Genomic DNA, 15,341 nt, shown 5'->3' on the forward strand with positions numbered 1-15,341 from the left:
TGTTTTCTATCATTGTTTTTTATTTGTTAAATTTAAGGGATACAAATGCAGTTTTGTTGCATGGATATATTGTGTAGTGGTGAAGTCTGGGCTTTCAGTGTAGCCATCACCTGAATAGTGGACATTGTACCCATTAAGTAATTTCTCATCCCTCACCACCTCCCACCATTCCCATTTCCCAGTCTCCAGTGTCTGCCATTTGTTACTCTGTCCATGTGCACCTGCTATTCAGCTCCTGCTTCTGAGTGAGAACATACGGTATTTGACTTTCTGTGTCTGAGCTGTGTCACTGAAGACGATGGACTCCAGCTCCATCCACATTTTAATCATTTTACCTGTACTCCACACCCGGCAGAATCCAGGCTTCTTTGTGGGTTTTTTGAAATTTGTCTTTAATTATAAAAGTAGCAGCCAGCAAATTAACAAACACCCATGTGCCTTTCCACAGAATATATTTGCTTCAGGTAATTTCAATTAGAAAGAACTAGAATATTACAGTAGAGTTAAAGACCCTTTATTTCCCATCTTCAGTGCTATTAAAAGTTCATTTAGGGCCGGGCATGGTGGCTCCCGCCTGTAATCCCAACACTTTGGGAGGCCGAGGCAGGCAGATCACCTGAGGAGCTCGAGCCCAGCCTGGCCAACATGGTGAAACCCCGTCTCTACTAAAAATACAAAAACTAGCTGGACGTGGTGGCATGCATCTGTAATCTTAGCTATTCAGGAGTCTGAGGCAGGAGAATCACTTGAACCCAGGAGGCAGAGTCTGCATGCAGTAAGCTAAGATTGCGCCACTGTACTCCAGCATGGGTGACAGAAGAAGACTCCATCTCAAAAAAAAAAAAAAAAGTTCATTCATTGTACACTTAGAAATAGTTAAAAAGGTAAACTTTGTTTTGTGTATGTGTGTGTGTATATATATATGTATATACACACACACACACACACACATATATATATAGTTGAGACATATATATGTGTCTGTATGTGTCTGGTTAATTCGCCCAGGCTGGAGTGCAGGGGCATGATCAGCAGCTCACTGCAGCCTCAACGTCCTAGGCTCAAGTGATCCTCCTGCCTCAGCCTCCCGAGTAGCTAGGATTACAGGCACACACCACCACGCCCAGCTAATTTTTGTGGGTTTTTTTGTTTTTGTTTTTGTTTTTTGTTTTTTGTAGAGACAGGGTTTTGCTATGTTGCCCAGGCTGGTCTCAAACTCCTGAGCTCAAGCGATCCACCTGTCTCGCCTCCCAAAGTGCTGGGATTATAAGTGTAAGCCAGTACACCCAATCTGTTTTGTATGTTTTACCACAATAAAAGCCTTTAAAACCCCAAGCAAACAGTTCATTCAGGCCCAACTCTGAATCTGATCACAGCTGGGTTTCCCCCCTTTATAGTGAGTAGCTGAAGAATTGTTTTCTCTCCTTGATGGTATAACTCGCTGTGGGTGTTGCTCCCCTGCCGCTCCAGTGGGTTTTTTTTTGTTTTGTTTTGCCTTTTTTCAGACGGAGTCTCACTCTGTTGTCTAGGCTAGAGTGCAGTGGCGCGATCTCAGTTCACTGCGACCTCTGCCTCCTGGGTTCAGGCGATTCTCCTCCCTCAGCCTTCTGCATAGCTGGGACTACAGGCACCTGCCACCAGGCCTGGCTCATTTTTGTATTTTTAGTAGAGACAGGGTTTCACCGTGTTGGCCAGGTTGGGCTTGAACTCCAGACCTCAGGTGATCCACCTGCCTCAGCCTTCCAAAGTGCTGGGATTACAGGCAGGAGCCCCGGCGCCCGGCCGGCCCCTCAGTCTTTTCCTTCTCAGTCAGTGGCACCACCATCTCCCCAGGCTTTGGACATGGTCCCTGACTAACCCCTGCCCCTCACCCCCCACACTCATCCACCGGCGAGCTCTGTTGCTTCACCACCTAGACCAGCCCCAAATCCTCAACTGCCCCCACCCTGGACCACACCTGGGCCACTGCTAGAGGCCTCTCACAGGCCCTCCCTGTTTTTCTCTTGCACTCCCCAGGCTTTCTGGCACAAGATGCCCCAGAAGCAGAATCACATCTCTCTCCTGGGAGCCAATCCAGTGTGTTTACTGCCCCTGGAGTGTTATTGTTGGCCTTGGAATATGTCCCACTACAGGTTTTCAGAGCACTGTAGTCAAAAGTTATTTGAAATAAATCTTTTCTCTGTGGTATATTGTCAGTTTGGTGTAGAATTAAATTTGTTTCTTTTTTTTTTTCTTTTAAAGAGACAGAGTCTCAGCCAGGCATGGTGGCTCATGCCTGTAATCCCAGCATTTTGGGAAGCCAAAGCGGGTGGATCATCTGAGGTTGGGAGTTCAAGACCAGCCTTGCCAGCATGGTGAAACCCCATCTCTGCTAAAAATACAAAAATTAGCCGGGCATGGTGGCAGGCATCCGTAATCCCAGCTACTCAGGAAGCTGAGGCAGGAGGATCACTTGAACTTGGGAGTCAGAGGTTGTAGTAAGCCAAGATCACGCCTGCCATTGCACTCTAGCAAGACTGTCTCAAAAAAAAAAAAAGAGAGAGAGACGGGGTCTCGCTCTGTCGCTCAGGCTGGCGTGCAGTGATGTAGTAGTCATGGCTCACTGCAGCCTCAGACTCCTGGGCTCAAGTAATCCTCCCACCCCAGCCTCCCAAAGTGCTGGGATTGTAGGCTGAAGCCACCATGCCTGGCCCAAAATCATTTGTTTCTATTTGCATTAAGTGTAATAAGGTTTTGTTACTTTTAGTTTGAATTTTGTTTTGGGTAATATAAACATTTACATGATTCAGAAGTCAGAATTACACTAAGGCATGTTCAGCTAGGTCTCACTCCTGTGCCTGTACCTTCACATTGTTCCCCCTACCCCATGCAGGGAATCAATTTCATTAGTTCATGGTGTGTCCTTCCTTAATACCCCGCCCTTCTTTCTTACCTAGGTAACATGCAGTAGATATGTTTGCGCTTTGCTCCTTTTGCTTCACAGTGGATCCTGGAAATCACTCCATCGCAGTTCTTAGAGCTCTTGTTTAGTCCCTTTGGAGCTGCACAGTACTCCAGTGTGTGGGTGCACCATAAGTTTATTTAACAAGTGCCCTGGTGATAGGGATCTGAGGTATTGGAAGCCTTTGACTAGTAAAAATAATGCTGTAGCAAATAACGTCATGCATATATTTTTTGAGATTTCTGGAGGTGTCTATATAGATTTCTAGAAGGCATTCCTTAGGTCATGTTTAAGTTTATGGTTTGACCTCATGGTGATTAAGGTATTTGGGAAATGCAAATGAGAGTTTCGAAGAAGCCAGATCTTTCCCATTAGTTCACTGTTTTTCTCTGACATCAGGACCGTCCAAGTTCCAGGGAGCAACCCTGGCATTAGGCAGCGCCATGATGGATTGTGTAGAAGTAGCGATTCCCATCTATCTGCTTTCTTGGCCCACTCTGCTGGTGGCTCCCCTTCTCTCCTTCCTTTATGGGGAGCTGCCTAGGGGTCCATTCTCCAAGGCTGATCTTGGGTGGGCCACAGGCCACACCTAGCTTCCCAACGTTCTTCATCATTTCCCATTGAGAGCCATAAGACTCGGAGACTTGAAAAGCAAGCTCTGGCTGGGCGCGGTGGCTCATGCCTGTAATCCCAGCACTTTGGGAGGCTGAGGCGGGTTGATCACCTGAGGTAGGGAATTCAAGACCAGCCTGTCCAACATGGTGAAACCCTGTCTCTACTAAACATACAAAAATTAGCCCAGCGTGGTAGCGCGCACCTGTAATCCCAGCTACTCAGGAGGCTGAGGCAGGAGAATAACTTGAACCCAGCAGGCGGAGGTTGTGATGAGCTGAGATTACGCCATTGCACTCCAGCCTGGGTGACAGGGCGAGACTCCATCTCAAAAAAAAGAAAAGCGAACTCTGTGCTGGGACAGAATAGGGACCCCATTTTACAGCAAGAAAGACTGCCCTGTGGGTTGTAGGATGCCTCTGTGTATGCAATGGCTTTAGGTGACTGGCAGCCACACTCTGGGCCCTAAACTGCTGAAGGAAGATACAGGATAGGGAGGAACTCAGGGGTGAATCATAGTGGGGACAAGACATTCCCTCAGTCTAAGATCTTGTCACTAGATTGGAACATCTCTTGCCTCCCTACACCTGACCTGATGGTTCTGGAGAGATACATCCTTGTAGCTTCCGAGTCCCAGCACTAACCACCTTCAGTAACTTCCCTACATCATTTGAGTCCTGGTTTCCCAAGGATGCTTGCCAGTGAGTGCCATGGTGCCCTCATTGCACAGTCTGTGCAGTGTAGACAAGAGGGGAAGTCTCTTGGGGTAGACCAGCCACAAGGCAGTGACCAGAACTGATGTGAACCACATGGGACAGGGGAGGAGTTGTGGGGGTGAGAACACGGAGGGCAGGAGTAGTCATGCTCTTTTCCAGAATGAACTGCTAACGAAGGGGACTTGCAGGTGGCTGCTGCTTCTTTCCAAGCTGCCCCTGTTGTTGCTGAGGCTCTGGAGTCCTAGGAGGTCTCACGGTGGCATACTAGACAGATTACTAGAGCATCATGGCCAGACACTGATCCTGGGGCGTGGGGCCTCATGGTGGCCATTTCTGATGAGACCCCACCAGGCCAAAGTGATGTGTAGAGGAGGAGCTGCTACTGTCACCAGAAAAGAATGGGGAAGCCTCCCACACTAGAATAGGTAGGGTGCTCTTCTGCACCAGCAGGAGGGGGACATATGGCTCTGCCTGGACCACACCTTTTTCCTTGCTCTTCTCGCCGCGTCTGCTGTGGCTGAGGCCATTCCTCATCAGGGAACATCTTGTGTTAAAGGCTCACTGCACCTGGGACCACTTCTCTTATCACCCCAGAAACCTAGGCGGCAGTTTCCTGTGGCCTGAGTTAGCTGATATTTATATAGTGCCATTGTGCCTTTTCTCCTGTGATGCTCACAGTAAGGATGCCTAGATGGGGTTACCTGTTGTCAAGATAAGGAAACTGAAGCACAGAATGCTGAGGTCATTTGCTGGGTTCATGTTTGGAAAGCGGCAAAGGATTTGAGTGCAGGTTGGCTGGCTCCAAACCTGTGTGTGCTTTCCATGACACTGTACTGTGTGCCTCATTGAGCATTCATTCTAGAAAACCGAAAAGACACCCAAGCCCTGGCTTTCACAAAGGAGACCCCCTCCCTCATTTGACTCCCTTCCCAGCAGTCGAAGGCCTCTTGTCAGCCATCGAGCCCAGAGACCCTTGAGGTTCGACTCATGCTGGGGCGGTATGCTCAGGATCCACGGTGTTTCCGCTCAGAGGAAAGGGCTCTGATTCTCCCGCAGTGCTAGGAGACTTGCAGGTGGCCACAGTGCAGGTCAGGCACACCGGCCAGCACCACCCGTAGCCCAAATTCCTAAAGAAATATTTGGGTCCCAACTTGGCCCAAGGCTCTGTTGTCCTGGGAAAGGACGTCAAGATCTGAGTGTATGATGGCGTGGGGCCTTGCATGTGGTGGGGATCCAAGCCTGCCTCTGCCCACTTGTTCTGCAGACTGGCATGTTCTCTATGATACTTACATACTTGTTTAATACTTCAGGGAAGAAAAGTCAGAAGACCAGGATCTCCAGGGCCTCAAGGACAAACCCCTCAAGTTTAAAAAGGTGAAGAAAGATAAGAAAGAAGACAAAGAGGGCAAGCATGAGCCAGTGCAGCCGTCAGCCCACCACTCTGCTGAGCCCGCAGAGGCAGGCAAAGCGGAGACATCAGAAGGGTCGGGGTCTGCCCCGGCTGTGCCGGAAGCTTCTGCCTCCCCCAAACAGCGGCGCTCCATCATCCGTGACCGGGGACCTATGTATGATGACCCCACCCTGCCTGAAGGCTGGACACGGAAGCTTAAGCAAAGGAAATCTGGCCGCTCTGCTGGGAAGTATGATGTGTATTTGATCAAGTAAGTAAGAGCAACTCCTGCCTCTACAGGGCAGGGAGGGCGGGGACAGGGATCCCTCATGGAGCAGGAAAATGTTATGTCTAACCCCAGGGCGGGGGCGAGGGGAACATGAACAATAAACACTGAGATCAGGTATGCTTGAAATGACCATGTAAAGAGGTTGCTGTCCTGAGTGGGAAGTTCTTAAGGTAGCAGGCCCTCTATCCTCTCCATATCTCGAGTTCCTTATCTGGAGATAGAATTGCTGCGGAAGCAGAGGAACTTGCAGAGCCAGGAGTTCAGAGGAGTGAAGAAGCATGTTTCAGTTCTGCCCATTAAATTATCCCAAAAAGATTAGCAGTTTTCAGATGACATTTGCAGACAGCCTCATTTAATTCCATAACCCTGAAAAGGGTGAGCAAGGGATTATCTTGTTGAAACTGATTCCTGGAGAGACTGAGCACCATGCCTGAGTTCAAAATTGGGAATGTTCTAGATGGTGACTCAGGCCCAGGCACCAACCAGCAGAATGGGCCTCAGTCCAACAGCCCTTCTGGACCAGGCCTGACTCTTTGGTTGCTGGACTTTGGAGAGGCCTGGGGGGTCAGCGGCAGGCAGACGAGTGAGTGGCTTTGGTGACAGGTCCTCAGGGGCAGCCAGGCAGTGTAACTCTTGTTCAATAGTAACATTTATCAGAGTGTTGTCACCAGCATCCGCTCTGCCCTATCTCTGACATTGCCATGGAGAGCCTCTAATTGTTTCTTATGTCTTTCCATTTGTCCCCACAGTCCCCAGGGAAAAGCCTTTCGCTCTAAAGTGGAGTTGATTGCGTACTTCGAAAAGGTAGGCGACACATCCCTGGACCCTAATGATTTTGACTTCACGGTAACTGGGAGAGGGAGCCCCTCCCGGCGAGAGCAGAAACCACCTAAGAAGCCCAAATCTCCCAAAGCTCCAGGAACTGGCAGAGGCCGGGGACGCCCCAAAGGGAGCGGCACCACGAGACCCAAGGCGGCCACGTCAGAGGGTGTGCAGGTGAAAAGGGTCCTGGAGAAAAGTCCTGGGAAGCTCCTTGTCAAGATGCCTTTTCAAACTTCGCCAGGGGGCAAGGCTGAGGGGGGTGGGGCCACCACATCCACCCAGGTCATGGTGATCAAACGCCCTGGCAGGAAGCGAAAAGCTGAGGCCGACCCTCAGGCCATTCCCAAGAAACGGGGCCGAAAGCCGGGGAGTGTGGTGGCAGCCGCTGCCGCCGAGGCCAAAAAGAAAGCCGTGAAGGAGTCTTCTATCCGATCTGTGCAGGAGACCGTACTCCCCATCAAGAAGCGCAAGACCCGGGAGACGGTCAGCATCGAGGTCAAGGAAGTGGTGAAGCCCCTGCTGGTGTCCACCCTCGGTGAGAAGAGCGGGAAGGGACTGAAGACCTGTAAGAGCCCTGGGCGGAAAAGCAAGGAGAGCAGCCCCAAGGGGCGCAGTAGCAGCGCCTCCTCGCCCCCCAAGAAGGAGCACCACCACCATCACCACCACTCAGAGTCCCCAAAGGCCCCCGTGCCGCTGCTCCCACCCCTGCCCCCACCTCCACCCGAGCCCGAGAGCTCCGAGGACCCCACCAGCCCCCCTGAGCCCCAGGACTTGAGCAGCAGCGTCTGCAAAGAGGAGAAGATGCCCAGAGGAGGCTCACTGGAGAGCGACGGCTGCCCCAAGGAGCCAGCTAAGACTCAGCCCACGGTCGCCACCGCCGCCACGGCCGCAGAAAAGTACAAACACCGAGGGGAGGGAGAGCGCAAAGACATTGTTTCATCCTCCATGCCAAGGCCAAACAGAGAGGAGCCTGTGGACAGCCGGACGCCCGTGACCGAGAGAGTTAGCTGACTTTACACAGAGCGGATTGCAAAGCAAACCAACAAGAATAAAGGCAGCTGTTGTCTCTTCTCCTTATGGGTAGGGCTCTGACAAAGCTTCCCGATTAACTGAAATAAAAAATATTTTTTTTTCTTTCAGTAAACTTAGAGTTTCGTGGCTTCAGGGTGGGAGTAGTTGGAGCATTGGGGATGTTTTTCTTACCGACAAGCACAGTCAGGTTGAAGACCTAACCAGGGCCAGAAGTAGCTTTGCACTTTTCTAAACTAGGCTCCTTCAACAAGGCTTGCTGCAGATACTACTGACCAGACAAGCTGTTGACCAGGCACCTCCCCTCCCGCCCAAACCTTTCCCCCATGTGGTCGTTAGAGACAGAGCAGTTGAGAGGACACTCCCGTTTTCGGTGCCATCAGTGCCCCATCTACCACTCCCCAGCTCCCCCCACCTCCCCACTCCCAACCACGTTGGGACAGGGAGGTGTGAGGCAGGAGAGACAGTTGGATTCTTTAGAGAAGATGGATATGACCAGTGGCTATGGCCGGTGCGATCCCACCCGTGGCGGCTCAAATCTGGCCCCACACCAGCCCCAATCCAAAACTGGCAAGGACGCTTCACAGGACAGGAAAGTGGCACCTGTCTGCTCCAGCTCTGGCATGGCTAGGAGGGAGTTGTCCCTTGAACTACTGGGTGTAGACTGGACTGAATCACAGGAGAGGATGGCCCAGGGTGAGGTGGCATGGTCCATTCTCAAGGGACGTCCTCCAGTGGGTGGCGCTAGAGAGGCCATGGAGGCAGTAGGACAAGGCACAGGCAGGCTGGCCCAGGGTCAGGCCGGGCCGAACACAGCAGGGTGAGAGGGGTACCTAATCTCTCAGAGCAGTCTGTGACTGGTAGTTAGGGACTTAGTGGACAGGGGAGGGGGCAAGGGGGGAGGAGAAGAAAATGTTCTTCCAGTTACTTTCCAATTCTACTCCTTTAGGGACAGCTTAGAATTATTTGCACTATTGAGTCTTCATGTTCCCACTTCAAAACAAACAGATGCTCTGAGAGCAAACTGGCTTGAATTGGTGACATTTAGTCCCTCAAGCCACCAGATGTGATGGTATTGAGAACTACCTGGATTTGTATATATACCTGCGCTTGTTTTAAAGTGGGCTCAGCACATAGGGTTCCCACGAAGCTCCGAAACTCTAAGTGTTTGCTGCAATTTTATAAGGACTTCCTGATTGGTTTCTCTTCTCTGCTTCCATTTCTGCCTTTTGTTCATTTCATTCTTTCAGTTCTTTCCCTTCCTCTGTCCTCCTTCCTAGTTCATCCCTTCTCTTCCAGGCAGCCGCAGTGCCCAACCACACGTGTCGGCTCCAGTCCCTAGAACTCTGCCTGGCCTTTGTCCTCCTGCTGCCAGTACCAGCCCCACCCTGTTTTGAGCCCTGAGGAGGCCTTGGGCTCTTCTGAGTCCTACCTGGCCTGTCTGTGAAGAGCAAGAGAGCAGCAAGGTGTTGCTCTCCTAGGTAGCCCCTCTTCCTTGGCAAGAAAAGCAAAAGGCGTTTCCCACCCTGAACAACTAGCCTTTTCACCCTTCTATTCTAGAGAAGTGGCCTGGAGGAGCTGGGCCCCATTTGGTAGCTGAGGAAAGCACACAGGCCCCCTGTGGCCTGCCAGTCATTGAGTGGCCCAACAGGGGCTCCATGCCACCCGACCTTGACCTCACTCAGAAGTCCAGAGTCTAGCGTAGTGCAGCAGGGCAGCAGCAGTACTGATGCAGAACTCCTGAGACCCGAGCCGGGACCAGCACCTAGGTCCCCAGCCCTTCCTCTGCTCCTCCTTTTCCCTTGGAGTTCTTCTGTAATGGAAATGTTTTGCTTTTGCTCGATGCAGATAGTGGGACCAGAATACCACACATTTCACAATCTGGTCCATAACTGTGGTGTAGGGGCTTCAAGGCATGGGCTTGCTGTGGGTTTTTAATTGATCAGTTTTCGTTTGGGATCCCATCTTTTTAACCTCTGTTCAGGAAGTCCTTATCTAGCTGCATATCTTCATCATATTGGTATATCCTTTTCTGTGTTTACAGAGATGTCTCTTATATCTAAATCTGTCCAACTGAGAAGTACCTTATCAAAGTAGCAAATGAGACAGCAGTCTTATGCTTCCGGAAACACCCACAGGCATGTCCCACGTGAGCTGCTACCATGAACTGTCAAGTGCGTGTTGTCTTGTGTATTTCAGTTATTGTCCCTGGCTTCCTTACTGCGGTGTAGTCATGAAGGAGTGAAACATCATAGAAACTGTCTAGCACTCTTCCTTTGCCAGTCTAGTGATCAGGAACCATAGTTGACAGTTGCAGTCAGTAGCTTAAGAAAAAAATGTGTTTGTCTCTTCTGGAATGGTTAGAAGTGAGGGAGTTTGCCCCATTCTGTTTGTAGAGTCTCATAGTTGGACTTTCTAGCATATATGTATCCATTTTCTTATGCTGTAAAAGCAAGTCCTGCAACCAAACTCCCATCAGCCCAATCCCTGATCCCTGATCCCTTCCACCTGCTCTGCTGTTGACCTCCCCGCCCACCCCCCGACCCCCGCCAGCTTCACTTCTGACTCTTCCCCAGGAAGGGAAGGGGAATCAGAGGAGAGGGTGAGTCCTCCAGAACTCTTCCTCCAAGGACAAAAGGCTCCTGCCCCCATAGTGGCCTCGTACTCCTGGCACCACCAAAGGACACTTAATCCACAAGAGCGCAGCATCCGACCAGGTTGTCACTGAGAAGATGTTTATTTTGGTCAGTTGGGTTTTTATGCATTATACTTAGTCAAATGAAATGTGGCTTCTGCACTCATTGTCCAGAGCTGCTTCCCCATCACCTGGGTGTCATCTGGTCCTGGTAAGAGGAGTGCGTGGCCCACCAGGCCCCCCTGTCACCCATGACAGTTCATTCAGGGCCGATTGGGCAGTCGTGGTTGGGAACACAGCATTTCAAGTGTCACTTTATTTCATTCGGGCCCCACCTGCAGCTCCGTTGTTCCCCAGCCTCTTTCCCTTCGAGTTTATTCCAGAGCTGCCAGTGGGGCCTGAGGCTCCTTAGGGTTTTCTCTCTGTTTCCCTCTTTCTTCCTCATTCCCTCTTCTTTCCCAAAGGCATCACGAGTCAGTCGCCTTTCAGCAGACAGCCTTGGCGGTTTATTGCCCTGGCAGGCAGGGGCCCTGCAGCTCCCATGCTGCCCCTGCCTTGGGGTCAGGTTGACAGGAGGTTGGAGGGAAAGCCTTAAGCTGCAGGATTCTCACCAGCTGTGTCCGGCCCAGTTTTGGGGTGTGACCTCAATTTTGTCTGTACTTGAACACTATGAAGATGGGGGCCTCTTTCAGTGAATTTGTGAACAGTAGAAGAAGACCAACAGCTTTCCAGTACCTGTGGGGCTAGGTCATTAAGGTCACATCCACAGTCTCCCCCACCCTTGTTCCAGTTGTTAGTTACTACCTCCTCTCCTGACAATACTGTAGGTCGTTGAGCTCCCCCCAGGTCTACCCCTCCCAGCCCTGCCTGGTGGTGGGCTTGTCATAGCCGGTGGGATCGCCGGCCTTGACAGCTCAGTGAGCTGGAGATACTTGGTCACAGCCAGGAGCTAGCACAGCTCCCGTCTGCTGATGCTGTATTCCCATGTCAAAAGGCACAGGGGACACCCAGAAATGCTACATCCCCCAATCCATCAGTGCCAAACTAGCCAAGGGGCCCAGCATCCAGCTCGCTGGATGGCAGAAGCTGCTAGTCATGAGTGCCGACGCAGGTGCAGACAGTCAGTCTTCTGTTGGGTGGCATCATGCCAGGTGTCACCTGCTTCTCTGCCTAGCTTTTCATTGCTGTGACAGGGATGGCGAAAGAGGGTAATAACCAGACACAAACTGCCAAGTTTGGTGGAGAAAGGAGTTTCTTTAGCTGACAGAACCTCTGAATTTTAAATCACTTAATAAGCGGCTCAAGCCCAGGAGGGAGCAGAGGGATATGAGCGGAGTCCCCTGGGTGGGACCATCTGGATTTGGTTTAGCCCAAGTGGAGCCTGACAGCTAGAACTCTGTATCCCCCCTCTAACCACAGCTCCTTTTCCAGAGCATTCCAGTCAGGCTCTCTGGGCTGACTGGGCCAGGGGAGGTTACAGGTACCAGTTCTTGAAGAAGACCTTTGGGCATCCATTTTTAGCCTGTGTCATTGCCCCAAATGAATTCCTCTTTCAAGTTCATACCTGCAGATTCTAGGACCTGTGTCCTAGACTTTAGGGAGTGAGCTGTTTCTGGAGCCCCTACCATGGAGCGGGTCTGGAGGACCTGCCCAGTTGGGGGCAGAACCCTTCCCTCCGGGTCTTCCTGCTCTTCTCTCTGCTCTGAAATGATTTGTTGATTCTCTCCATTTTGGTGTCTTTCTCTTTTAGCTATTGTATCAATCTTTAGAAAAGGCATAGTCTACTTGTTATAAATCACTAGGATACTGCCTCCCCCAGGGTCTAAAATTACATATTAGAGGGGAAAAGCTGAACCCTGAAGTCAGTTCCCAACAATCTAGAAGGAAAACCTAGAAAACATTTGGCAGAAAATTACATACTGATGTTTTTGAATGAATAAGAGCAAGCTTTTACAAAAATACTGTTCTAAAAATACTTAGCACTTGGCCTGAGATGCCTGGTGAGCATTACAGGCAAGGGGAATCTGTGGAGGTAGCCGACCTGAGGACATGGCTTCTGACCCTGTCTTTTGGGAGTGGTATGGAAGGTGGAGCGTTCACCAGTGACCTGGAAGGCCCAACACCACCCTACTTCCCACTCTTCTCATCTTGACAGAGCCTACCCCAGCGCTGATATGTCAGGAAAACACCCAGGGAACTAGGAAGGCACTTCTGCCTGAGGGGCAGCCTGCCTTGCCCACTCCTGCTCTGCTCGCCTTGGATCAGCAGGCCGCCTGAGCTGGTCTCTCACTGCCTCCCCAAGGCCCCCTGCCTGCCCTGTCAGGAGGCAGAAGGAGGCAGGTGTGAGGGCAGTGCAAGGAGGGAGCACAACCCCCCGCTACCACTCCGGGCCCCGACTTTGCACAGGCAGAATCCAGACCCTGGAGGAAATCCAACCTTTGAATTCAAGAACATTTGGGGAATTTGGAAATCTCTTTGTCCCCAAAACCCCCATTCTGTCCTACCTTTAATCAGGTCCTGCTCAGCAGTGAGAGCAGAAAAGGTGAAAAGGCTAAGAGGTTTGGCTCCTGCCCACTGATAGCCCCTCTCCCTGCAGTGTTTGTGTGTCAAGTGGCAAAGCTGTTCTTCCTGGTGACCCTGATTATATCCAGTAATGCATAGACTGTGCGCATAGGCCTGCTTTGTCTCCTCTATCCTGGGCTTTTGTTTTGCTTTTTAGTTTTGCTTTTAGTTTTTCTGTCCCTTTTATTTAACGCACTGACTAGACACACAAAGCAGTTGAATTTTTATATATATATCTGTATATTGCACAATTATAAACTCATTTTGCTTGTGGCTCCACACACAAAAAAAGACCTGTTAAAATTATACCTGTTGCTTAATTACAATATTTCTGATAACCATAGCATAGGACAAGGGAAAATAAAAAAAGAAAAAAAAGAAAAAAAACGACAAATCTGTCTGCTGGTCACTTCTTCTGTCCAAGCAGATTCGTGGTCTTTTCCTCGCTTCTTTCAAGGGCTTTCCTGTGCCAGGTGAAGGAGGCTCCAGGCAGCACCCAGGTTTTGCACTCTTGTTTCTCCCATGCTTGTGAAAGAGGTCCCAAGGTTCTGGGTGCAGGAGCGCTCCCTTGACCTGCTGAAGTCCGGAACGTAGTCGGCACAGCCTGGTCCCCTTCCACCTCTGGGAGCTGGAGTCCACTGGGGTGGCCTGACTCCCCCAATCCCCTTCCCGTGACCTGGTCACGGTGAGCCCATGTGGAGAGTCAGCCTCGCAGGCCTCCCTGCCAGTAGGGTCCGAGTGTGTTTCATCCTTCCCACTCTGTCGAGCCTGTGGGCTAGAGCGGAGACAGGAGGCCTGGCCTGTCTCGGAACCTGTGAGCTGCACCAGGGAGAATGCCAGGGACCCCAGAATCATGTGCATCAGTCCAGTGAGTCCCATCCAGGAAGTAGTGAAGACTCCAGAAATGTCCTTTTCTTCTCCCCCATCCTATGAGTAATTGCATTTGCTTTTGTAATTCTTAATGAGCAATATCTGCTAGAGAGTTTAGCTGTAACAGTTCTTTTTGATCATCTTTTTTTAATAATTAGAAACACCAAAAAAATCCAGAAACTTGTTCTTCCAAAGCAGAGAGCATTATAATCACCAGGGCCAAAAGCTTCCCTCCCTGCTGTCATTGCTTCTTCTGAGGCCTGAATCCAAAACAAAACAGCCATAGGCCCTTTCAGTGGCCGGGCTATCCGCGAGCCCCTCGGAGGACCAGGGCTGGGGCAGCCTCTGGGCCCACATCCGGGGCCTGCTCCAGCATGTGTTCAGTGTTAGCAGTGGGTCACGATGCTCTCTCCCCACCCAGCCTGGGATGGGGCAGAGGAGGCGAGGAGGCCGTTGCCGCTGATGTTTGGCCATGAACAGGTGGGTGTCTGCGTGCGTCCACGTACGTGTTTTCTGACTGACATGAAATCGACGCCCGAGTTAGCCTCACCCGGTGACCTCTAGCCCTGCCCGGATGGAGTGGGGCCCACCCAGTTCAGTGTTTCTGGGGAGCTGGACAGTGGAGTGCAAAAGGCTTGCAGAACTTCAAGCCTGCTCCTTCCCTTGCTACCACGGCCTCCTTTCCGTTTGATTTGTCACTGCTTCAATCAATAACAGCCGCTCCAGAGTCAGTAGTCGATGAATATATGACCAAATATCACCAGGACTGTTACTCAATGTGTGCCGAGCCCTTGCCCGTGCTGGGCTCCTGTGTATCTGGACACTGTAACGTGTGCTGTGTTTGCTCTCCTTCCCCTTCCTTCTTTGCCCTTTACTTGTCTTTCTGGGGTTTTCTGTTTGGGTTTGGTTTGGTTTTATTTCTCCTTTTGTGTTCCAAACATGAGGTTCTCTCTACTGGTCCTCTTAACTGTGGTGTTGAGGCTTATATTTGTGTAATTTTGGTGGGTGAAAGGAATTTTGCTAAGTAAATCTCTTCTGTGTTTGAACTGAAGTCTGTATTGTAACTGTTTAAAGTAATTGTTCCAGAGACAAATATTTCTAGACACTTTTCTTTACAAACAAAAGCATTCGGAGGAAGGGGATGCTGACTGAGATGAGAGGGGAGAGCCACACAGATGACCCCTGCCCAGATCAGCCAGAAGCCACCCAAAGCAGTGGAGCCCAGGAGTCCCACTCCAAGCCAGCAAGCCGAATAGCTGATGTGTTGCCACTTTCCAAGTCACAGCAAAACCAGGTTTTGTTCTGCCCAGTGGATTCTTGTTTTGCTTCCCCTCCCCTGAGATTATTACCACCATTCCGTACTTTTAAGGAAAGACAAGATTGATGTTTCCTTGAGGGGAACCAGGAGGGGATGTGTGTGCGCAGAGCTGAAGAGCTGGGGAGAATGGGGCTGGGCCCACCCAAGCAGGAGGCTG

At 50.8% G+C, this 15,341-nt stretch overlaps 1 protein-coding gene across 3 annotated transcripts in view; it reads left to right on the forward strand.

The window, feature by feature from the left end:
• MECP2 (methyl-CpG binding protein 2) overlaps window positions 1–13,357 on the forward strand; it is a 74,119-nt gene extending 60,762 nt beyond the window's left edge. For all 3 annotated transcript variants that reach the window (XM_017880731.1, XM_017880730.1, XM_017880732.1), the window contains 2 exons: window positions 5,580–5,930; window positions 6,698–13,357. In XM_017880731.1, coding sequence (XP_017736220.1) covers window positions 5,833–5,930; window positions 6,698–7,781 — 1,182 coding nt within the window. In that variant the 5' untranslated portion in view covers window positions 5,580–5,832 and the 3' untranslated portion in view covers window positions 7,782–13,357. The remainder of the gene's footprint in view (window positions 1–5,579; window positions 5,931–6,697) is intronic.
• The last annotated feature ends 1,984 nt before the right edge of the window (window positions 13,358–15,341 follow it).

The sequence above is a fragment of the Rhinopithecus bieti genome, unplaced genomic scaffold (assembly GCF_001698545.2).
Source record: "Rhinopithecus bieti isolate Rb0 unplaced genomic scaffold, ASM169854v2 scaffold_12667, whole genome shotgun sequence".
Taxonomy (NCBI): Eukaryota; Metazoa; Chordata; class Mammalia; order Primates; family Cercopithecidae; genus Rhinopithecus; species Rhinopithecus bieti.